This window comes from Tachysurus fulvidraco, chromosome 15 (genome assembly GCF_022655615.1).
Source record: "Tachysurus fulvidraco isolate hzauxx_2018 chromosome 15, HZAU_PFXX_2.0, whole genome shotgun sequence".
Taxonomy (NCBI): Eukaryota; Metazoa; Chordata; class Actinopteri; order Siluriformes; family Bagridae; genus Tachysurus; species Tachysurus fulvidraco.
The window spans coordinates 13,532,794-13,557,536 of record NC_062532.1 but is presented as its reverse complement, the minus strand read 5'-3'; the positions used below and the strand labels follow the sequence as shown (position 1 = coordinate 13,557,536).

Here is a 24,743-nt window from a genome sequence, read left to right as displayed (position 1 = left end):
TGGATTTTACTTTATTCCCAACCCATACTCGTAGAAATCCTATGTTTGCCTGCGCAGTCCTGACTAGTGTCAACGCAGGCAGTTGTGACTAGTGTCAGTTCAGCTGAGGATACAGTGTTGATTAGGAGGCTAGAGCACCCAAAAAGAAACAGTGCAAATCAGATTCTTCCTGTAAACATAATTAATGACAGCAGCTGACAAGGTGAAAGATATCAGCTTACACAGAGGTGTAAAACAGGCATGTAACAGATACAATACTGAGTACAAAACAGAGCAACACAAAGAAAGATAATACAATTTGTGCAGTTTAACATTAAGCATGAATGTCAACTTCAGTTCAAGTTGAACTCCACATTAAAAAAATAAACTATTTAAAATAGGAAAGAAATCACATTTATAGATTCTGTTCAAACTATGAAGGTTGAGTACAGACTGGATTTAATCATCTTCGTGGCCATTTTCACTACATAGCTCAAATCAAAGACCACTGGTCTCTTAGCTATAGGATTAATATTCGTAATTTGCTTCTTGTAGGTTACCGCATCTCCTGGGAAGAGTTCAACCGCACCAATACACGAGTCACACACTACCTGCCCAACCTGACACAGGAGTATCGTGTTACAGGCCTGACTGCCCTCACCACCTACACCATCCAGGTAGCTGCCATGACCTCCAAGGGCCAGGGCCAGCTCTCCTCCTCCACTATATCCTCTGGAGTGCCACCAGGTCAGTCCTAACTCTCACAAACAGCAAAAAGCTTGTGTGTGACATCATATGTGGGTAAAAGTTTGCTGACACTTGACATTCACGCCCAAATGTGGTTCTTCTCCAAACTGTTGCCACACTGTTGGAAGCACACAGTAGTATAAAGATGTCTTTGTAGGCTGTAGCTTTACAATTTCCCTTTATCCCTTTATGTGAATAAAGTTTTGCACGTATGAATGGTGAAGGTCCACAAAACTTTTGGCCATATATTTACGGGGAACTTTTATGGGTTTTGTTAATCATTTTTAAATACCACTGATTTTTTTTCCTCTGTTTTTACAGAAATGCCTGGGCCACCCACCAACATTGCCATCTCCAACATTGGCCCACGTTCTGTGGCCCTACAATTTAAACCTGGCTACGATGGCAAGACCTCCATCTCCCGCTGGATAGTGGAAGCCCAGGTAATAATATTGGAACTTACATGTGATTTTTCTCAACACAGCAGAACACTTATAACGTTCCAATGGGCCTTTTTACCTTTTGACTAGATAGAAAAAAACATGGATGACAAAGTGGTGGTGCACGTTGAGCTGATAATTGAGATTAAAGTGGTAATATTTCACTGCCATTATTCCAACTTTCCAATATTGATTATATTTAAAAAAAATAATAACTTTTTGGGTAAATTCCTAAATAGCCGTTCTGGGGAACTCTCTGGTATGCACTGTGTGACAGTCAAACATGAACTGGTTTCATACAGTAAAGTCACTCAAGCAGCTCCTGTTTAACTGATATCTGCCTTCAAAGCTATAGCAATGACAAGGTACCAATCTTTATTAAACAGGATAAAGATAATATCAAAAAATAATCTAGAATCCATCAAGCTAGCAGCCTAGACTAATTAGGTAGCTCTGAACAGCATGTTTTTCTGTATTAAATAAATATGCTTAGTGTGAAAGTACCTGTGATAAATCTGAATAAGAGTCAATACTTTTTTTTATTCCATCCTTTCTCTCACAGATTGGTGTAATCGGGGAAAATGAAGAGTGGGTCATGGCCCATCAGCTGGCTAATGAGCCAGACGCACGTTCTCTCATAGTGGAGGGTCTCAACCCGTACACTTTTTACAGGTGCAGTTATTTCGATCTAAAGCACCTGTACACACCAGCTTCTCCTCATACTCACTGATCACTGAACTGTATTTTAGGTTCCGAATGCGTCAAGTGAACATAGTGGGCACCAGTCTTCCAAGCCAGCCCTCTAGGAAAATTCAGACGTTGCAGGCACCACCAGACATTGCTCCTGCTAACGTCACACTCCGCACAGCCAGTGAAACCAGTCTCTGGCTCAGATGGGTGGTAGGTGAACATCATATCTGCCTGCACTTAATGCTCTTGCTCTATTCTCTGTTTATTAGATATGCAGTAGATACTTGTAATCTTCTCTTGTTTATATAAATATTTTAAAATGCTATGTATTAAAATGTATTATGCATTAAAACACACACTATATGTACAGTATTTAAAAATGCTGGGTATTTGTGTAACCATTTTTTACATGCTCACATTTTTTTACATGTTTATTTAAGCAGGTAACCTTTGGAGTAAAAATGATCCAAACCTGGTGTCACTTGAATGCGTATGTGACACTAAATATTTTTTAAAATGTGTGATGTTTGATACATTAGTGTAATGTGTTGTAGCCTCTTCCAGAGTGGGAGTACAACGGTAACCCGGAGTTGGTGGGCTACAGGGTGCAGTACTCACGGGCTGGTATGAAAGGAGGAATTCTGTCCCACATAATTCCTGACCGGCTGGAGAGAGAGTTCACCATAGAGGACCTGGAGGAATGGACTGAGTACGAAGTACGTGTGCAGGCCATCAATGGCATCGGGGCAGGACCGTGGAGTCAGCCCGTTCATGCCAGAACAAGGGAGTCAGGTGAGAGAGTTCTTCCTGCTTTATTTATCTCATAATTTAATCTAACTTGTTAGTAATGTGAACACAAATGGCAGTTATTTTTACACACTACAAGTAACAAAATCACTGTAATAAACATATCTAAAATATAGGTAAACTTATCTAATATTTTTACTCTGAGTTGATCCTATGAGTTTTTTGTACTTTTTTGTCCATTTCTAGCTTAAGTTTTGTTTGGCAGATATTAATTTTTATGTAAAGCATTTGAAAAAAGAAACAGTTATAGTGTAAATAAAAGCTTGATGGGAGTAAAATGTCTGTAAGTAGGCTTAATAAATGCATGTTTCAAATTAAATATGTCACGCCTGCTAAGATATTATAGGCAATGTAGCCCCAATATTTTTTAACTTAGTAATTGGAGCCACAGAAATATTAAGCCGCTGTATGCAATCATTTTAATGTGGATTTTGGTTGCAGTGCCTTCTAGTGGACCAGCAAATGTCTCTGCCTTTGCCACGACCTCCAGCAGTATCCTGGTCCGGTGGGGTGAGGTGCCAGAAGCTGACTGTAATGGACTCATTCTGGGCTACAAGGCACTGTAGATGTTAATCACTCATTTTTTTTTATATTGTTTTTGAGTAAAGCGCTGAGACCTGCTTGCTTAGGAAAGTGTATGAGTGTCTCTGCTCTTTCTCTCATAGGTAGCATACAGAGAGAAAGACTCTGATTCGGCATTCCACTTCTGGGTAGTGGAGGGGAATACCAGCCACAGTGTCCAGCTGACCGGTCTAGACAAGTATGTCCTTTATGAGATCCAGGTTCTCAGCTTCACACGCATAGGGGATGGTGTACCCAGTTCGCCCCCACTCCTGGAACGCACACTGGATGATGGTAAGAGATATATTTGCCTTCATAGCAAAAGTACTTTGTGCAGTGTTTCTTGCTATAACTGGGATATAATTCAATGCTTCATTGCCTATAGTTCCTGGGCCTCCAGTAGGAATCCTTTTTCCTGAGGTCAGAACCACTTCAGTGCGACTCATCTGGCAGCCCCCTGCTCAACCTAACGGCATTATCCTTGGTACGTTTATACCAATAATCATAAACCAAAAACCAATAAATGTCGTTCCATGTGTTGTTTTGTGTCATGCATGACTGCGTTCTTGATCATGTGATTTATATTTCTTTTAGCTTATCAGATCACTTATCGGCGAAACTCCTCCAACAGTAACTCGGCCATAGTGGACGTTCTCAGCCCCAGTGCACGGCAGTATACAGCTAGTGGACTGAAACCAGAGAGTGTTTATGTGTTCCGCTTAACGGCTCAGACCAGAAACGGCTGGGGGGAAGCTGCTGAAGCGCTGGTAGTCACCACAGAGAAGAGAGGTGCATAAGACGTATTGAATATTCACAGAGCCTGAGTTCCTAATTTCATCCAAAACCATTTCATGTTAGTGCCAGTCTGGAGTTTTGTGGGTCACATTGGTTTCCAACAGTGTCCTTCCATTTACAAAAAACATGCCAGTAGGTGGAAAGGCTACTCCGAATTGCCCCTAGAAATAAATGTATGTGTGCACAGTGCCCTGTTAGGAACTATTGTCTCATCCAGGATCTGCTGTACCTGTTCTTCAGGATTCTGTACAACTCTGTGCAAGAAAAAGTGGTTATTGAAAATGTTTTTTTTTTTTCATTATAACACCAAACAAGCCTTTGTTTAAATCCCGTTGCAACATTTGTCACAATTTAATCCTAACCATTTCAAGAATTTTTGCTAAATTATGTTTTTTTTTTTCTTCACTATAACATTGACAGTCCTCATTTAAATATTCCTGTATTACATACATGTACATTACACTTTTAAATGTTATGATATGTGATCAAATAATGCCGTTATCCCTGTCTCTCTCAGCACGCCCCCAGCCCCCGAGTCGCCCCAGAGTGCCTCAGGAGGATGTGCAGTCTCGTAGTGTGCTGCTCTCATGGGAACCCGGCAGTGATGGTCTTTCCCCGGTGCGCTACTACACTGTACAGTACAAAGAGCTGCCCAACATCATGTGGATTGTCCACTCGGCATCAGTCAACCATGAGGCCAACTCCTATATAGTGGACAAGTAAGTCTGCCCTCTCATGTCACTAGGCTGTCAACAAACATGGCAGTGTTGCCAATCCTGACCATAAATTGTGTACTCTTTACAGACTCAAGCCATTCACTTCATACCAATTCCGTGTTAAGGCTACGAATGACATAGGAGACAGTGAATACAGTGAGGAGAGTGAGGCTATCACCACTCTGCAGGATTGTAAGTTCACCTCACTTTGTCTGACTCAGAATTAAAATGGAAAACCTTTAACTCAAGTAGCTAGGCATCACTGGTGCCAGTACTGGATTTGTAGAATGACTATATGATGTGCTGGATGTCGTGTGTGAGAACATTTTGTTCTCTATTGTTTGTTTATGTGCTTTACTGTTTTTATTGGCTATCAAATGAAACCTGATCTGTATCACTTACATTTCTTAAGATTTTTTTAAGATCCTATTAAACACCATCGTAACTATGCTCACAATGTCTTCCTGCGATGTCGATGTCATCATGACATACAGCTGCTCATTTCTCAAGGGAATAATGAAAATGCCCCAATTCAAAAATAAATACTTAAACTGCATAGAACTGCACATCACAATTATATTTGAGACTCATGTATAGATATATTACTGGATGTATATTTATGTTCTCACAGCACCAGACAAAGCTCCCACAATCATCTCGGTCACGCCACACACTACCACCTCTGTGCTGCTCCGCTGGAAGGTAAATCCTACACTGCATCTCTTCACTGTTATTCAGGGCATTGCACTACTAACTATCATGTCACTAAAGATTTTCATAATTAAACCTGATGATCTATCGTGCACTAATGTGCAGACCCCCTCTGAGGAGCAGATCAATGGCATCCTGCTGGGGTTTCGGATCCGTTACAGAGAGCTCCACTATGATCGCTTGCGCACTTTCACTGTCCGCACCATCAACAACCCAATGGCGAGCTGGGCAGAGCTCACGGGTGAGTCAGAATTCAATCCAGCAGGAAGATCATGTCCTCATAGCATCACTGCTTCTTTCGTTTTTTGAGTGACGGAGATGCAGTTTGTTTTTAGACAGGTTTATTCCAGGTTACAGTATTTCCATCAGAACATTATATAAATCTGTAAATTTAAAAAAAAAGTCTGTCCTGCATACTGATGAATTTCTCAGCCTACAGATATATTTATGTACGTTATTCACAGAAAACGCAGCATATGTCCAAATTCTGAAATCACTGTTGAAAAGTGTATTATAAAGGGGGAAATTGCATCTAAAGAATAGATTACGTTTCCCCTCAAAGACCATACATATAACTCTGTATTTATAATCTAATCTAAGTGAAAAACAACAATACTGCTGCCTCATCCACATCAGCCTCTGTTTCATCACCTGAGGTAGAATCACTCAAAGCATTTAGACATGAGCTTCATCATCGTTTTTTCACTGTAATGATCACTGAAATAATCACTGATTCGTTTAGTCATCTCTGCTCTTTTGTTTCAATTTCTTGTTATTGATTTAAACATTAAAAACTTCTCTGTCTGCTGTCATCTGTAGAGTATGTAAATGCGCTCTTCTCTGTCTTGATGTTGATGTGACAGCACAGGAACATTTGGACAGCTGGTATCTGATTACAAACTGAATTGCTTAGGCTCATGTCCATCACACTTTGCCACGCAATGATGCAAAAATCCTGATAATGATTGCATGCAAAAAATATATATATATTGTTATTTTTAAAAAGCACAGCTAGCTATTAAGGTTTTAGATATCTATAGGCAGAATGAGTATTTCACCACTGTGGATGATAAGCTAAGGCAAGATTTGAAATTAGCGAAAATAAATACATTTCATTTATTTTCCATAAAAATATATTCAGATTTTCTTAAAATAAAAATAAATTACTAGCAGAAAATATAAACAAACAAATAAATAAAAAAATAAATCCTTTGGTTTTCCCAAACCACCAGACATATGGACTTTTAATTTTAGGTTTTTAATAGAGCCTATGGGACTGATGTACCGAGTGATATTTCTAATATCTTGTTTTAGACCCAAATCAACACACGGTGAATTAAAGTGTCTTATTTAGTGTCTACTAGTTTGAAGCATCAGGCTGCTGAGGCCCAGGAGATGCTGGACTGTTTAATAGTTAAGAACCTCTCTTACTTTGTAATACAAACACATACCACAGAGCAGAACGATGAATAAAACAATAGAATCTTTTTCTCCCGAACTTATTTACTGGGTTTCTGTGCAATCCTGAGCTTGGCACTGCTTTGTCTCATTAACAGGCAAGTAATCAAAGCTGTTCCATGGCTCCAGGCTTTGTGCTTGTTTCTGAGGTTGGACTACAGCCACAACCCAATCTTGTGCCAATAAGCTGTTCTTATAGCTTGCAGCTTTTTACTAATACACTAATCCCAATTCTTCCCTTTTCTTCTTTCTGTGTTTCACCTCCTTGCTACTTGGCCTGCTTTTCCTGGTTTGACCTTTCTGCCATTCTCAGCTCCTTACAGTATCAGGAACCTGAATGAATCGTCACTCACCCAATATGAACTTGATAGTAAGTCTCAAGACTGTTCCTCTGTCTCTCGGTGCTTCTGTCAGCATTTCCTTCCATTTCATTTTACTTTTTCATCCTGAACAGTTTCTGCCGGTCAATACCTATGTTTTATTTACGTTCTGGCAGAAATGACCCCAGCTTCAGCTGCAGCAGAAAATAACTTTTAGCCACAGATCTTGATATGCTCCTTGAGAGTAACTAAAAAGTAAGTGTTCAGTATAGGTGTACAGTGCTGGCTGAGTTTACAATATATAAATATTCTGGCAGTTTTGAGCACATCACATCACAATAACATTAACATTAAATATGATTTTAAACTAAACTTTCCACTGCGAATGAGATAGGATGTCAGCTGACAGACCTGTAAAAACATGTTGTTTTATTTTAAGTTTTATAATTAAGTGTCAAGTTAAAAATGTTCAGGATCATGTTCATACAAGAATTTGAGTGATTTTTAAAGTGGAATGTCTATGTATTTTAGAATAAATTAAACGTATATGCAAAAAGCATACATGATGAAATGTGGTTTTAATCGTTACATCATGAGATTAAGAGCATGATGAATGAGAAACCTACAATGATTCATTTTATAGAATAATCAGGTTGCATTTGCATTTGGCTAGTATTCAAAAAAGCTTGAGTTTTTCTAGATCTAGGAGCTAACAAAAATATGAATTTTACTGGCGATCTTTGATTTATTTATTTATTTTTTTTTTTTTATGTATTAAGGTTCATGTTAGGTTTTGCTGGGTTCTAATGAATAACTTTATGCAGTATTTATTTGTTTTGAATGTGTTAGAGGAAAGATTTTCAATTTACAGGTTATGGTTTTTGAGCTTTTAAAAAGGAGCGCACTAAATGCGATGGTGTTTCATTTTTGGTTGAAATCCCAAACCTGTTGTTTTCCATTGAATGTTTTAAAGGCAAATCTTACACCTAGCAAAAGATCTTATGACAGGTATATTCAGGTAATTTTCAGCTTCCAAGCTCTACAGAATGCCTCAAATTTGTTGCCTTATTTTTTAAAGCAGCTCTTTACCCAGACTGTAATATTTATAAAAGGTCACAATGTGTTGACACTAAAATGTTTTTCTGCAATATTAAGGTGTTTTTTTTTTTCCATTGCAGATCTGAGTAAACACAAGCGCTATGAGATCAGACTCAGTGTGTACAATGCCGTCGGTGAAGGGCCCATCAGCACACCACAGGAAGTTTTTGTAGGAGAGGCAGGTGAGCATTCAGGGGAATTCACAGGCAGACCTGTGACTGCTAAAGGAGTGAAAATCCACTTGAAGTCAGTGCTTTTTTATTCATCGTCTATTGCAGAGTTTGATATTCAATTTTTGTATTCACTAGTGCCTACTGCTCCACCTCAGAACGTCGCTGTGCAGTCTTCCACTGCAACCCAGCTTGATGTCACATGGGATCCTCCGCCACTAGAAGCTCAGAACGGAGATATTCAAGGCTACAAGGTGGCTGCATCATTTATAACAGCCATAGAACTTTATGACCTTGCAAGCACTTCATTTAATAACATTTTTTATTTTCCACGGGAGCTCTCTTAAGTGAAAATTCTGACCTTGTAACCTGTTCATTTAACATCATATCTTCAGCAAGCCTTTTTATACAGTTGTCATTTGTCTTGAAAGCTTCGCTTTGAGATTTGAGCTGCTTTACACAATCGCACAATACTATAGAATTTCATAGACCTTTTAAGTGAAAATGAAAGTGAAAGTGACGAGGCATACAGTATGGTGACCCATACTCAGAATTTGTTCTCTGCATTTAACCCATGCAAGGTGCACACACACAGCAGTGAACACACACCGTGAACACACACCCAGAGCAGTGGGCAGCCATTTATGCTGCGGCACCCGGGGAGCAGTTGGGGGGGTTTGGTGCCTTGCTCAATGGCACCTCAGTCGTGGCTGGACTAAGATGTGTAGCAGTGTGTACATTAAAACTAGTCTCTTCTCTGCAGATTGTTTTTGTTGGATTTTGTATGCATCTTCAGATAGAACAGAAGACATAAGGGTTCTGTTATGTGCTATTTAGTGTCATTTGTACATTAATTGAACAATGAAAACAAAAAGAATAATAATCCCCTTGATTTGTGTTCAATACAGCCATAACTATAATATATTTCACATGTACCTTCTCAGTCTCTGCTGCTGACATGTTACTGATATTTCAGTGAAACGAACTGAAACTGATCCCAAGTACACACAAAAAGACACACTGTGAATCTTCAAGTCTGGTTTAGAAAGAAATCCGTATACGTGATGCTGTTGTGATTGGTTCTACAAAATTTCAAAATATGTTATTCTCAAATCCAGTCTTGAGACATTTTCTGCATTGACTTGGACTTGTTGCCGTTTTTTTTTTTCTTGTTATTTCTTTTCAGATGAGGAGCATTTGACAAGAAACAATCCCTTTAGCCTAATTAATGTCAACGATAAATGAAGCCAAGTATTTGATGTAAAACCTGATTTGACTCACTCTTGACTTGACCTCAGCTAATCCTGGTCTTGTACTTCTCTTGGATTTGATAATAGCAGTGTTGAAATCATCCATAGTCCAAATTAATCCACTTAAAATCATCTGTTTAAAGCAAGTAATCTAATGCAGATGCCAATGATTAAACACTGTATTGATTCCCTTTTATTTAACAGGCAAACAAGGGGCTTATCTGTGCTAACCTATATTATCAGACAGCCTGGAGACAGGGAGCATTAACAGTAATAAATAGTTCTAATAAATAAGTCATGTCTTGTGTTATAATGATTCAGAGCTTTGGTTCGTTTAACATTAATCCAAAATTAAACTATAATATCCCAGATCTATATAATTATGTATGTTCATTCTACTAGAACTATTTATGGCATTGTTTTTCCAGTTAATGGTGTAGAGGAATGAATAATTAATAGTTTAGCATTTTTCTTCTTGTGTTTGTTATTAATCATTAAAATGAATTTAAAAAGTGGTACGGGTTAAACAAACTCCAAATTACAACAAAACTTTAATTTTCTTTCCTCTGAACCTTGAATACTTATGGTCCTCTTGATGACCTCCTTTTCTTCTTTTCTCTCTTTAGATCTATTACTGGGAGTACCAGTTACAGAACGAGACGGAGAGACTGCGTACACTCTTCCTTCCAGAGCTTGGGGTAAAGCTGAAGAACCTGACAGGCTACACCACTTACATGATAAGCGTGGCCGCCTTCAATGCAGCCGGGGATGGCCCACGTTCTCCGGCCACCAGAGGGCGCACTCAGCAAGCAGGTACTTCACCAAAACTATGTGCCCCTCTGACTACCAGCATGACTCTAAAATAATACACGTTGAGGATGAGAAAATCTTATTCTGCCCAAGTTCTTCCCAAAGTTTCCTGCTGCTTAGATTGTGAGTTTTCAATAAAATCACATTTTTCTGAATGAATCCACTGCTGGGACATGAAGGAAATGTCATCTGAAGGTTCTTTTTGGGACCTTTTTAATGGGATTTGACAGATTCATGGGGGCTTTGGGCATATTTGGTTGAGAAGGCTAGAGAGAAGGCAGCATATAACAGAATGATAGTGGGAATTTGATCATTTGGGCAGCATGTGGTGTGGGTCTTGTCAGGGCCGTACAATAGAAGCTGTGTTCTTGCTTCCTCGTGCTCTCCGCTAGGGTCTCAACAAAAAAAGAGCTTTTTTAAAATAAATTCTTTAGCCGTTTCCTCTCCCTCAGAGATTTTGACAGTGTAGTAGGGAGCTGACGGTCATCATGGAGTTCAGCTCCTGGGACATCAGCCAATACAAGCCTCTGTATTTCTTTTCTTTTTCTTTCTTTTTTTTAAAGCATTGCTGAATGCTTAGCCTGATCCAAGCTGGAAAAAAAATTATACATTTCTTTAAGAAATGTAAAAGTAGGTTTAAACTTTTAAGCCTTGCTCAGTGACTTCTGTGGCTCATGCACAATTCCTGAATAATAATCTGAATAAACCAAAAACATTGAAAGTAACACCTAAGATGCATAAATTCTATTTTTTCCATTGAACTCAGTCTTGACTGTACTTGTGCTTGGGTTTACATGAAGAGTGTCACGTCCTGTTTGAGCAAAAAAAAAAATCAATACAGTAATGAAGTCTCTATCTGTGGCTGTGTGTGTTTCTGTTCCTTCTCAGCCCCCAGTGCTCCTAGCTTTATCCACTTCAGTGAGCTTACCACTTCTTCTGTCAACATGTCCTGGGGAGAGCCCAAACATCCCAATGGTATCATTGAGGGCTACCGTGTGATCTATGAACCCTGCACACCCATTGATGGTGAGAAACTCCAACCAGCATACTGAGATATATTACACTTGATACACAGAGAATGTAGGCATAATTTAAACATGGTTTTATTTACTAAAGCCCTTGCTCAAAATCAGTCCATGCTGTGTTCTCTTCTGTGAAGGAAAAGAGGGTAATAGATGCCATACCTTAGCTAATTTTTGCTGTCTGCACCATGTCATGTCATGCCATTAATCAAGCCATGTTTTAAACACATGCTAGGGAATGGATTCCTGAGTAATTATAGGAAGAATAAGAGAATTAGGGCCTAGAGTTGCGCTTTAGTAAGAGTTTAAGAGCATTTCAGGTCTAGGAGAGAGACAGCTTTACTGTTTAAACTTCAGTGAAACATCTCCATTCTTTGTCATACTACATACATGTATGTGCTGGATATAAGCTCTTCTTCTCTCGCTTTTGCATGTATCTAGATTTGTAGTGTCTCCTTTACAGATTCCTCTCCTCACACTCCAGGTGTCAGTAAAGTTGTTACAGTGGATGTAAAAGGCAGCGCCCATCTCTGGATGAAAATTAAAGATCTGGCTGAAGGGGTGACCTACAACTTCCGCATCCGGGCCAAAACCCTGACCTACGGGCCAGAGGTGGAGGCCAATATCACCACAGGGCCAGGAGAAGGTCCAGTTGTCTAAGCTTTTGTTCTGTTTTAGATCACTTTTTATAAGTTATGTTTTCAATCTTGTATTTCTCTTAAACCGTTGTTGCTATTGTTGTGTGCAGGTGCTCCTGGGCCTCCAGGTGAGCCCTTTATTTCACGATATGGCACAGCACTCACACTTCACTGGACAAGCGGCGACCCTGGCAGAGCTCCCATCACACGATACGTCATAGAAGCCAGACCATCTGGTACGTTCTAAAATAAAGAGTGAAGTGGACCATGATTCAGAAATATTTCAAAACAATGATTCTTGAATAGTTCTATACATCCATGCACCCAAAACTTTAAATGTAACTGTAAAAAAAAGGCTTTAATATTTTAGATTAAAATATGTGAGATTAATTGTAGACCCTTTGAACGTTCTAACACTGAGTTCTTATTGTTTACTAAAGACAGTAATAATACAGATTAAATATTCATGCCCAGACATGAATAAATAATATAAACCAGTATCAGTACATTTTAATCATGTTGCAATGCATGTGTCTAGAAAGACAGAATGGTCAGCTATGATTTACAGGAAAACTGGTCTTTGTTTTTGTTGCTTAAAGCTAAGAAGGCTTTGCTACTTCCTCACCACACAAAGTACAGTGTGGCTCCTTTCTTCTGCTAAAAGTAAACCTGTTATTACTGGTTATTTGTGTATTTTTATTTTAAAGCTATTCTGTGAAAAAGTTACCAGACTGGTATGTTGTGTCTCACCTAAAATGAAAGCTTGGCTCCAAAACAACTCCATAAACAAGCAACAAGCAACTGATCATTCTCAGAATTCTTTTTTTTTTTTTTATCTTTTCTTAGATTTACCTTGTCCAAAGAAAAAGAAATTTTCAGTTACAAGTTACGAGCATATATTGCCCTGTTAATGAGCATGTTTGTGTGTGTGTGTGTTGCTCTGTGATGGACTGGTGCCCCATACAGAGTGTACCACTGCCTTGTGCACAGTTTTAAAAAGGATCTACCATAACCTTGACAAGGATAAAGTAGTTACAGATGATGAGTTAATGAAAATTTTTCAGTGTAGTCTACATGTTTAGATTTAAGCTAATAATATACGGATTTTATAACATGTAACACCAGATGGTTAGACCACACCATCTGAGGATCTGACATGCTTGTTGAAATCCAGTGTTCTAGTCCTACATTTGAGCAATCTTTTTGAGGAGGATCAGTAACTTTACACATTTCATTTACCTACAGATGAAGGATTGTGGGATATTCTGATTAAAGACATCCCTAAAGAGGTGACATCATACACCCTAAATCTAGACATGCTGCGTGAAGGAGTCACTTATGATTTCCGGGTTATCGGGGTCAATGATTATGGATATGGTTCCCCCAGTGCTCCCTCCCCTTCCATAGCTGGTAAGGAAAGTTAGACTACTTGAAATATTTCACGTCCTAACATAAAATGTTTTTAACGCTTTAGAACGTTTCCATCTGTTATATATATATATAAATAATATATAGTATATAAATAAATATATATATAATAATTTTTAAATGTTTCCATATGTTTCATCACAAAGTCTTATCATTGTGGTATTATTTCTTGAATTTCAGCTCAGAAAGCCTCCCCCTTTTATGAGGAGTGGTGGTTTCTGGTAGTGATAGCACTCGTAGGACTGATCTTCATCCTCCTGCTTGTCTTTATCCTCATTATCCGTGGACAGAGTAAAAAGTACACCAAGAAGGCCGACTCAGGTACATCAGGATGCAAATCAACATTTTTGTCTCAGTCTTAAATTGATGTATGGTATAGGTGTTTAATCTTACTCAGCAAGGGTTGGTGGACCTGCATCGACTGGTTCCTGATTGGTTGGAATAGAAACCTACAGCCACACTAACCCTTTGTGGACAAGATTTGGGCTCCTGCTGTAGGGTTTGATCCGTTGGGTTTAAATTGTTCTGATGCTTTAAAGCAACATGACTATCTAGGTTTATCTACTGAGTTACCATTTCTTTTCAAATCTGGGGTTATCATGGTTAATGTATTTGAAACACAAACAGAGCCGATCCTGACCTCCCTGGGGCCCTAAGCAAAATTTTGCTAAGGGGCTCTCCTACCTGACCCGTGAGCCATGTAAACCATTTGCCACACATTCACACTTGACAGCATCTCCTCTACTAACAAACTTGAGCATAGCACCTGTAAGTTATAGATAACTACTATTATTCATTTTATAAGCTGCATTAGGCCCCACTTAAACTGCCTCCCTCAGATTCCTCTTTATCCATTTTCAAATATAAAATACTATTTATAATATGACTTGGCTCTTGCAATATTCAACTAGTGAACTAGTGCAATAGCCGATATCAGAAATTATGTTTTTACTAGTGTTAAAATGTGTTTACTTCTAGAAATCACACTCTTAATATTTAAATTTTTATTGAAAACTGAATACTTGATATCAAAAATCCATATCATGTGAATGTATAAAATCTAAAAATGGCTTGCCATACCGTATCACTGTGTTTTATAGTATGCATGAGAGCAATACTTGATCCCTGATGGTTATTATTTACTGAGGGATGTGCATTGACCTGGCATTATGCCCACTCCATTGTAAATCACTGGTTTCCATATTGCATTAATGTTGTTGTAACCTTGACTGAGAGACTATAAGCATTGTCATTTAGAAGTGCTATCATGCTACTTTTTGTACTGGTCCCCACACAGATGTTTTTAGCGCGATTATTGAGCTAACGTTTATAAACACTGTTGCCCTTGGGCGTTTATCCACGCGAATGTTCATGCAATAAATTGTTGTGTGACAGACAGGCCAAGAGATGCACTGGCAGCACTGCACAGCTAATTTAGCTAGTCAGATAGAGACAGAATCACATCAACTTAAATTTGCTCTTGCTGACATCAAACTTGAAGAGAACACAAGTTTACCTGATTGCTGTTCACGCATTTCACTCTCATTTTGTTTCTTTTTTTTTTCTCTTTTCATGGCCAGATGTATAGCTCCTTTTCATATTGTCATCTACACAGTAAGCATTAACACGCGCTGTAAAATGAGGCAGGGGAGGCGGGGCCTTGCGTAATTTGCGGGGTCCTACACAACTTGTGTAGTGAACGTGTAGGGCCGATCGGCTCTGATCACAAACAGAATTTAATTTCACTATTGTCTTATGTGGAGATAAAAGAATGAAGCTGTAGGATTTCTCTTGTGAAAGGGAGCATAGTTTACTAAATAATTTGCTTAATTTCCTAAACGAGCTTCATTAAGTTCAGTCTGGGTTGAGGGCCTTGTTCAAAAAGCAAATATTCCTGGTCACGATCACAACACTTACAATCACATCAGATCGATAATTTTAGTCTGCTTTATGAAATTTTTTAGATATTTCCCAAAATTTAGTACATTTACATTTATAGCATTTTCAGGCACCTAAATCCATAGAGACATACAAAAGTGACTATCAAAGATTACATAAATACTGGTTCAGTAGTTCACAGACTAAGAATATCATAAGTCTAAAAAATCTCCAATAGAAAATACAAGCACACAAGTTTTAGGTTAAGTATTTCTTTACTCTATGTTTGAAGACATCCAGTTTCTCAGCTGTACCGACATCTAAGGGAGCTTCATTCCACCACATAGGTGCCATGACAGAGAAAAGTCTTGACACACAGCTTTCTTTTACATTAGTAAGCTACTGTTGTCATTTTCTTCTGGGAAACTGCAAAATAGTGCAGGCTAACACTAGTGTTACTGAATGTCAATGGGAATGCCTCGCAAGACACAAATCACACCGCTTTAATAGAGGTACTTTGGAGGCATTTTATTTTACATTTACTTTGACCTGGGTTGTTGTAGCTGGCAGTAGACTTAGGCAGGTATTGAGAATAAAATATGATATCTTTCAACCTGTGCTCCATTTAATGGAACAAGGCTATTAGTGAAAATTCCAGCAGGACTGATTTTATTGACGGGCCACTCAGTTCAACAAAATGTAGAAGGTAAATGGCTCTGGCATTTTTTTTTTCTTTTTCATATATTATTACTCTTGTAAAAAAAAAAAAAAAAAACATAACCTTTGCTTGTAATTATTTATTTTATTTTTTTGCTTTTGCTTTTTTTTTGCTTTGCTTTTTTGGTAATCACTTACATTACAGTCCCTTATGGGATAACACTAACCCCATATGGTGTAGAGCTTTATTAGAGTTCTTATACACAGGTTCATTTTGCACTCATTTGGCAACCTAAGAGAAACTATGATATAAAAGCACAAGTGAAATCTTACTTTTGGGGAGTAAAAGTTTTTCTTTCAAAAGTACAGGCAGAATTAGATATTTTAGTGTACTTATAGGGGAATAATGGGCTTCATAACTGTAGCACAAATCAATGCATATAAGATAATGCATAAAATCATTTGAAATGATTTTGCAATTATTTATAATTACATTTCTTCTTGTTTTGTTGTGCACTATTTTGCTCAATAATCTTCCTAATTCAGAACCACAAATTTCAAAAGCTTACTAACTATAAATGATTTTTTTAGCCTTTTAATGTATATAAACTATATAGCCAAAAGTATGCAGATACCTTTTGTTTGTTAAACATTTTGTTCCATATCTAGTCCTCCTTCTCTGTTATATTAAGCTCCAATGTTCTGGGAAAGCTTTCCACTAGATTTTGGAGAATGGCTGTGGAGATTTGGGCTCAAGAGAATTATTGAGGTCAGGCAGTGATGTTGAATGTTGGATGGGGTGTAAACTGTGTTCAAGTTTATCCTAAAGGTATAACCTTAAAAAACTACATGTTACAGAATACAAAGAAAACATTGTGGCAGCAGCCACATAGGGGTGTGATGGTCAAGTGTACACATACCTTTTATTAGACAGAAACAAACTGCATGTACTTTGACCAGATAGAATGTATAGCATCTTTGACATGTGGCACCAAGCTGCCACTGTTGAGCACCTAAGCAAGGCCCTTAAACCTCAATAGCTTAAGTCACTCTGGATAAGAGCATCTGCCAAATGCTGTAAATGTATAGAATTCATCTGTCTAACAATTGTGTAACGTAGGCTTTTTGTCAGGCTTTTAATTTGAATTATTAAAATAATAGAGTTACAATACAGATCATTTTAATGGGCACTCTGATAAAGACTTAAATGCACCCACACTTAAATGCTAAGCTGACTCTGTACTTATCTCGTTACAGCACACTTGAAGTGCAGTTCATTATTTTATTCACAGAAAATTTGGTCCTTGAGAGCTGAATCAGATACTGTCTGAACCTCCATTCTGCACATGGAATGAGAAAACTGTGGACTTTACTGGAATGCTTGCATTAGTTCATTAATAGTGTCATAATTGTATGTTTAATGTTGTCCTTCAATAAAATTATATAGTTTGAGAGTAGAGAGATACGAAGACTTTGAAAGTATTCACAGTTTAAGATATATTACAGGCTGATGTTTCTCTTGCTCAAGTCAGTATCTTACAAGAAAAACAGACTTAACTTCAAGTTGGAGGTCAGAAACTTAAACGAGACATATCTTTGTTTTTGGCAAACCCTGCCTCAGATGCATAACTCACATGCAGCTATACAAGGATTCTGGAAGTCTGTAATTACACCTGTATGAAAAGCTTGGTGTTAACTCCTCATTGTATGTGTGTACCTAGTGATACTTGTGTTATGCTTGTTGTGAGTAACAGTTGTCATGCTCACAGAGACTACAGTTGTGTAAAAATGAATCCAACGTGTAATTATGGTTAAAATATATTTTGTTCCACACATTTGGGTGTGTCATATACAGATTTAGGTTGCAGTGACACCTCCGTGGCTATACCAGTGTTCAGTGTAGTTAAATGTGCTGCAAAATAAGAGGACTGTGACTCATTTTGATGACTGTTATCCCAACTTTACTACACATGGCCACCTGAACCCCACCTTCTGTCTCATTGTATCCTGCTCAGAAATAAAGGAACCGTACCTTTTAGAAAATAGGCATTTGATCTCGATCGACGTCTTATTTAGGCTGCTGTACATAATTGAATGTTAAAGATGCTTGACGTACATCTTGAGTGTACTTTGTACATAATTTGTGCATCATGTGCACAGACTAGTCTGAGATTATCATGGAGAACAGCTCCATATACGCACCTGTGAGGTCAGCATTCAACAAAACAGGACTTAAGCTTTTAACAGAGCGTAGAGTGATTTAAGCACGCACAGATTTCCTGTGAGAAACTACTGTGTCTCTGCACACACATGCACTACAGCTTTGAGAGGTGAGAGTGGTGATGGAGAGGTCATGAGTGTATGTGTGTAAGGGAGAGAGAGAAAGAGAGAGGCAGAGAGAGACTGGTCAGCATTTCAGAATGCGGTGCCAGAGTTGGAAAGCAGAGCTGCGGCTGGGTGAAGAAGCACAAGGGAAGTGCTTGTATGAGGCACAAAGGGCTGCTCTCATGATTTGGCCTCCCCTCTCCACCCTCTCTAACCCTCCATCCATAGGCTGCTCATCTGCCTCTGACGCCTGTTTGTTTTAGCTCTGTCCTGTCAGCCTCGCAGGCCTGCTGGGGGTGAGATCACATGTACAAGCAGAACAAGGTGGAGAGGTCACTGGCCACAGCTCCACACCTCCCTGGAGTAACAGTGCAGCTCCAATCACACCAGTGTGTGTGACAGACAGGAGGTCAGCTGTCTGGTGTCTTTATAGGCGTTTCCACCAAAGTTTTGGAAGGTTTTACATTGCTGGGCAATATAACAAAGATATTTGACATTTCTATGATACATGATATGCATCATGCTATATGAGTTTACAAATTGTAGATGTTGTTTAAGACAATAAAACTAAAAGGTTCGATGTAATGTCTTCAAAAATATTCTGTAAATTCTATAAAACTTTAAAGTTTTTTTTAGGTTACAGGAAAAACTGCTAACCTGAACTATCTATGTCTATTGTTTAATGCGTATTGTGACCTTCTTTATCATAATAATGCTATCATCATATTGACAAGCCTTAGTTGTCCAAGATCCTGAAACTGTCCTGAATGAGATTGTTCAAAATACATTTTCTGACTTGCTTATGCAAAAAACATAAGACAGTGGGAAAAAAATCTTGCTTTGCTGGTTGTGTTTTTGCAGTAATTAGTAAGAGAAACACAGGTTTTAAAAATGACATTTAGACAGGTTGGTCAGTATGTTTGCCAGGGTGAACTCCACCTCAGACATTCCTGTTCTGAAAACTGTGTGCTCTGTGAAAATAGAAGCAGTAGCTGAGTGCATAAGATATCAGGCTACTGCTTAGAAGGTTGTTGGTTCAAATCCCAGGATCACCAACCTGCAACTGTTGGACCCTTGAGCAAGGACATCAACCATCAAATTTAGAGTACTTTATTGGCATGATTGTAAGCATACAGTATTACTAAAGCATCAAGAGAGTAAGGATAATTCTATCTCTGATAGCCAGTGAACCCTTACTCATGTATGCTAAAGAGGGCAGAGTGTGTAATTCCATAATGCAACATGAAAAGCAGTTAAAAATGATGCAGCATAATTGATATCAATTATACAAAGAGTATACAGTAAGAAAGCATGCAAAATCCAAGATACCTGTATTTCCTATCTACATTATACCTTCACAGCCATTTAAAGAAACAGAATGAACAGCTGTTTTCTGCATATAGGTGGCCACTCAAACTGCACATCTCTGCCTCTCTCCCATGGAGACATGATGAGGATGGACGAGGGCCGGTTCCCAGCTATGGAGCTAAACAACAGGCGCCTCTCTGTCAAAAATTCCTTCTGCCGCAAGAATGGCATCTACACCCGGTTTGTATAACTTTCCATATCTTGCAGAGTTTTCTGTGTTTACACTCCCAGTTAGTGGAATAAAGCGATACTTAAACATATACAATAAGAAAACCCGATTATATGGCCTAGAAAAGATGGGTTTTCTTTTCGATATTGCCTTTTTAAAAGAACCACCAGAAAATGTAAAAAAAAAAAAAGAAAAAGAAAAAGAAAAAAGGCAGTGGAATTGATTTCCAGGAGCAGACTGCATAAGAAAGCAAGACTTGGGCCTTGGGCCCACAGCTTATTTAAATTCAGCTTCCTGGCATCTTTTAAATCTATTGAATGAAGAATTGGCTAAGATTCCAATGGCAGTTGTTCCTTTCCACTCTCCATCTGTCAACCTAAAAGAAACAGAAGAGACTGTGCCAATCAGAAGCTGAGATCTGGCCTCCACTCCCACCACATTCTCATTCTTATTGACATTCAAAGCACACACTGGAGAAAGTTTATATTTATGTAAGACTTCAAAACAGCTCTCATCTCCTTCCTTGCATAGCACAAAAATGCAATATGTGTCACTTCCTTTCTTGATTTTCTACATATGGACTGAGAAATGCTCCCTGCTCACAACAGTGATTGGGTTGCAACACTGCTTTGTGAGTTTGCACAGTTTGTACAAACACAGATAACGTGGAGGTCAGTGATCTGGCATGAAGCTGCTTGTGAGGCGTTGGATTCGTGGCATCGGTCAACTTCCTGTGGGGGTAACTGGAGAGAGCATTTTGGGGCCATTAGAGTGGAATGCATCAATGTGAGGGAAGGGGGGTTCATGCTGCTCCTCGTCTCTTAAGTCAGCTGAGACAATCTTCCTGAGATCAAAGCACTCTGTCTCTGAAGAGCTCCACTCGGGTGCAATAATGCCACGGGGCTTTCCTCTAGAGAGGGTGAAAAAGATTGATTTGTGGAGCATCAGGAGAGACAAGATTCACAGCCAAAACCTGAGCTGGATAAGCAAGGGGTTTGAGAAAGAAAGAAAGCAGAAGATGTATTTTTTAAACATTGGATGGTAATGGGTGCTGGGCTTTCTGACATGGCTTCATCCCTGCTTTAAAAGCCCAACCTCCACTGAATTTTAACTAGACACTTTATCATAATACTCCCCTCCCCCTGCGTCCATGAGCATGAGCTCTTTATTAACCCTTCCAAAGCCAGAACTTCATCCCTTCACCCTGGCAGTCTTTATGTGGGTTATTTGCTTAAAAATCCTAATGAAAGGGCTGGAATTTCTGAGGCCTCCGTCCAATGACCTGATATTTGTTTTCTTCTGTTCCAGAGTCTTTATAATGTGTTCGAGTGTTCAGAATGATTTGCACACTAAACAAGTTGACAGCAAATATTGAGTCCTCCTGCTCAGGTCAAAAGCTAATGTGTCTAGTGTTCTTGGTTTAATGCACTTTAGACCTTTACAGTGATTGTTGTAAATCACATGAATCAGACCAACTGGGGCTGTGGTTGGACCTTTTGACAGAGGAATTTTGTGTGCTTTAGCTGAGAGCAAAACTCTCAGAAACACTTGTTGTTTTCTGGTATGAGGGGTGCGTGACTTGCCTAACAGTCCACAATCACTTATTATTGAATAGAAATACTATGCAGACACTTACCTAAAGATCATGTGTCATGTGATGCCCCTAAAGGCATTACTGGTGGGCTCCACCTTTCCTCATGCTAAACAGATGTCTTACTATCTGTCCAGAGATCAGAGAAGCTCAGACGATTAGGAACTAATTAGGAATGGGTAATGTGTAGAAGCACGGCTTGTTTCAACTCTTCCTCTGAACTAGTCTGTTCTTCCTGATATCCATCTGTCTGGCTGCTAGTGAATCTCCTGACATTGATTATAATGCTCTTTAATCTGTGGATGTAATGGTAATAGAATCTGTGCTTACTATAGGATTTGTTGGAATTAAATGAAATGCAAGTAAATTTCTTATGGAAAAACTGTTGGTTTTATTTAGATCAGTGATCATTTAAAAAGGGAGAAAAATATTAGTTACCTGTTGCCTGATCACAATGGTGAAAGTTGGTATTAAATTGGACTCAGTTGACCTGATCACATGTGAATAGAAAAGACGGGTATTCTTTCAACCCTGGTATATTTGTGAATATCTTGAATGCTTGTGAATCTTTCAAGATTGCATTTCATTAGTAACAGGGTTGCTAAATCTACCTAAAGGAATGTTCTAAAAACCATTCAACACCAAGAAAAAACAATAACACTTAAAAAGATATCAACCTGGCATGGCAGTTTAATGAAATTTAAGTAAAGACAAATACATTATGATTAGCTGGACAGTTCAAGATTAGTTCAGTTCAACAGTTTAGTGATATTGTCAGGGACACATCAGGACACACTATAAATGTGTCCCAGAACACCTCTTAATGTGGTGTGAGTGATCAGCCCACTAATTATCCAATCACCCATGATGGATGTTAATGCCAAGTATAAATACATCTCTAAATAATCTCCTTTTCCTTATCTCAGAAGCACACAGCTGTGATCATTAAACGATTTAGAGCAGACACACTTATCACATTTAAATTGCTCCAGAGAAGCTTATCCAAATTCACCATTTTCAGGTGTTCATAATCTCTATCCTTTCCCTGCTCCAGGTCTCCTCCCCGGCCCAGTCCAGGTGGTCTGCACTACTCCGATGAGGACGTCAGCACTCAATGCAATGACCTGATGCCCGCTGAGAACAGCAGCCTCACCGAGAAGCCATCTGAGGTATCCGATTCACAGGTATTCCAATTCCCTAAGATTAGGATTACATACTTGCACATCTACCCACATTGTTGTTTTGTTATTTTTTTATTTCTGTCATGATTATAATGAATGGGCTTCCATAAGTGTTACAGTTCTTTCTGTTTTTTCTTCATGGGAAAGGACACCATTTCATCAGTATGTCCAAGCACAGCAGCTTTAGGCTGATGCATTTCTGTCAAGCAGTGAAAATAATGAGCTGACATGATGTACAGAAAAGACAAGTGAACCTGACCTTTGCCTGAGAAATGATGCTTTCTATCAAATACAAAGCCCCCCATCTCTTGACACTATTTTATTAGTTTGCTCAGGGTGACCTTCTTCATGGGAAACAGATGAAAAGAAAAGATGATTTCTTTTGTAGGCGTTTTGTAGGTTAGATTTAATCCAGCAGATCTTTTCTCTCAGTAAACGGCTGCATGACTCAGCAAACCTGAAATAAGGGCCACCGTTGTGGTGGTGGGGCATGTAGAATCCTGAGAATAGGACCTGAGGAGCACAGCCTCACTCTGCAAACACACAAGTAGAATAAAAAATACTTCTTCCACATTTGGTACCAGATTTGTTTTCTAAAAACCATAAAATTATCTTCACTTATGAAAGGAAATGTATTCAGGAGGATGCTGACATATCCTAATTCCCCTTTAGATCAGCGCACTGCTGAATTTTCTGAAGTTGTTGATCAAACTCCTATAATTGCTACAATGCAAATCACAGTCTACATTCATTCAAATTTGTTTGGTGGACGCTGAAGTTAAATAGATTTTTTTTTAAGTGTGACATGACTTTTTAGTTCTGAAACATGCGGATGTAAGTAAATATCACTATGGAGAATGCTGTTGTAGGAATATAATCAACTTTGGGGTGGTGGGATACTATTATGTTTCTGTTATGCTTTATCATCCTTTCTGTTGTTTCATCCAATTGTAGTAAAACAAATGCAGCTTGGACAGCTTCCTGTCTTTGAGAAAGAGCTGTACTTTGATTTTTTTCATATTTTTACTTACATAGGCATGCTTCCACTGACATTCCAGTGCATGTTTTGAAACTAAAAAGTTGAAGAACTCTCATGTGAAACAACTACCCAGTTCTATTGAACATTTTATTGAGAAACAAAAGCCACAAGTATAAGCTTCACTTTGCCGATTGTGCTATGCTGTAGCAGTTCTTTGAATGCTCCACATAGATTTTTAAATTGTTATGTGAAAGAGTTATTCAGTCAGAGAAGTTTGTATTTGAGCGGCCAGCAAAGATTCTGTTCGGTAGGAAACAACCTACTTCAGAGCTGAAACTGTAAAGCTTTCTGGATTTACGCCAAGGAGCTAAAATCAGGACCGGCTTTTCTGGCAAAAGCTAAAAGTTACAGGGTTCTATTCACTGTTATATAAGCTTGCTTATGAAGGATGCTAACACAGCTCAGAAGGATGAAAAATATTAGAAACAGATGAGAGTTCACTTTTAACTTCTAACCAGATGCTTATATTGCCAAACATTAGGGTTGTTTTTCTCTGAATTCATGTGTTCTCTTTTTTTATGTCAGAATTGCATAGATTTAAAAAAGGCCAAACATTTGCATGGGCAGTTGTTGAAATTTCAAGTCCTTTCTGTAGCACCTGTGAGCTCCCTCTAAAGATCCTGAAGTTAATCAGTGAGCACGGGACAACAGAGGTTTGATGTGCTTTTGAAGAGAATTCCTGTGATTGAACTGACTGAATTTTGTCTAGGTATCTTGTGCCTGGGACACGCTAGAGGATAATCAGGATTTTTAGGTCAATTTGCTCTTTATAACCATTGTAAAACACTGGTTGTGAAGGATTATCTTCCCAGATTATCCTGTGGTGTGGGCTGTGTAAAATGTAATCTTAAGCCCTCTGAGCTCCTCACAGTCCAGTCCTGGATGGCCCCATTTT

At 38.6% G+C, this 24,743-nt stretch overlaps 1 protein-coding gene across 2 annotated transcripts in view; it reads left to right on the top strand.

Moving 5' to 3' along the window:
• sdk2a (sidekick cell adhesion molecule 2a) overlaps positions 1–24,743 on the top strand; it is a 136,346-nt gene that overhangs the window by 109,133 nt on the left and 2,470 nt on the right. The window contains exons 21-44 of one of the 2 annotated variants that reach the window (XM_027141272.2): positions 535–726; positions 1,048–1,169; positions 1,729–1,838; positions 1,916–2,066; positions 2,411–2,648; positions 3,105–3,220; positions 3,329–3,518; positions 3,610–3,708; positions 3,819–4,013; positions 4,537–4,738; positions 4,824–4,927; positions 5,367–5,437; positions 5,552–5,687; positions 7,218–7,274; positions 8,403–8,504; positions 8,631–8,746; positions 10,369–10,555; positions 11,441–11,578; positions 12,059–12,220; positions 12,323–12,448; positions 13,458–13,622; positions 13,821–13,961; positions 19,904–20,048; positions 22,683–22,812. In XM_027141272.2, the coding sequence (XP_026997073.1) occupies positions 535–726; positions 1,048–1,169; positions 1,729–1,838; positions 1,916–2,066; positions 2,411–2,648; positions 3,105–3,220; positions 3,329–3,518; positions 3,610–3,708; positions 3,819–4,013; positions 4,537–4,738; positions 4,824–4,927; positions 5,367–5,437; positions 5,552–5,687; positions 7,218–7,274; positions 8,403–8,504; positions 8,631–8,746; positions 10,369–10,555; positions 11,441–11,578; positions 12,059–12,220; positions 12,323–12,448; positions 13,458–13,622; positions 13,821–13,961; positions 19,904–20,048; positions 22,683–22,812 (3,395 nt within the window). Of the gene's footprint in view, positions 1–534; positions 727–1,047; positions 1,170–1,728; positions 1,839–1,915; positions 2,067–2,410; positions 2,649–3,104; positions 3,221–3,328; positions 3,519–3,609; positions 3,709–3,818; positions 4,014–4,536; positions 4,739–4,823; positions 4,928–5,366; positions 5,438–5,551; positions 5,688–7,217; positions 7,275–8,402; positions 8,505–8,630; positions 8,747–10,368; positions 10,556–11,440; positions 11,579–12,037; positions 12,221–12,322; positions 12,449–13,457; positions 13,623–13,820; positions 13,962–19,903; positions 20,049–22,682; positions 22,813–24,743 lie in introns of both variants that reach the window. The other variant, XM_027141270.2, reaches the window with a different exon arrangement.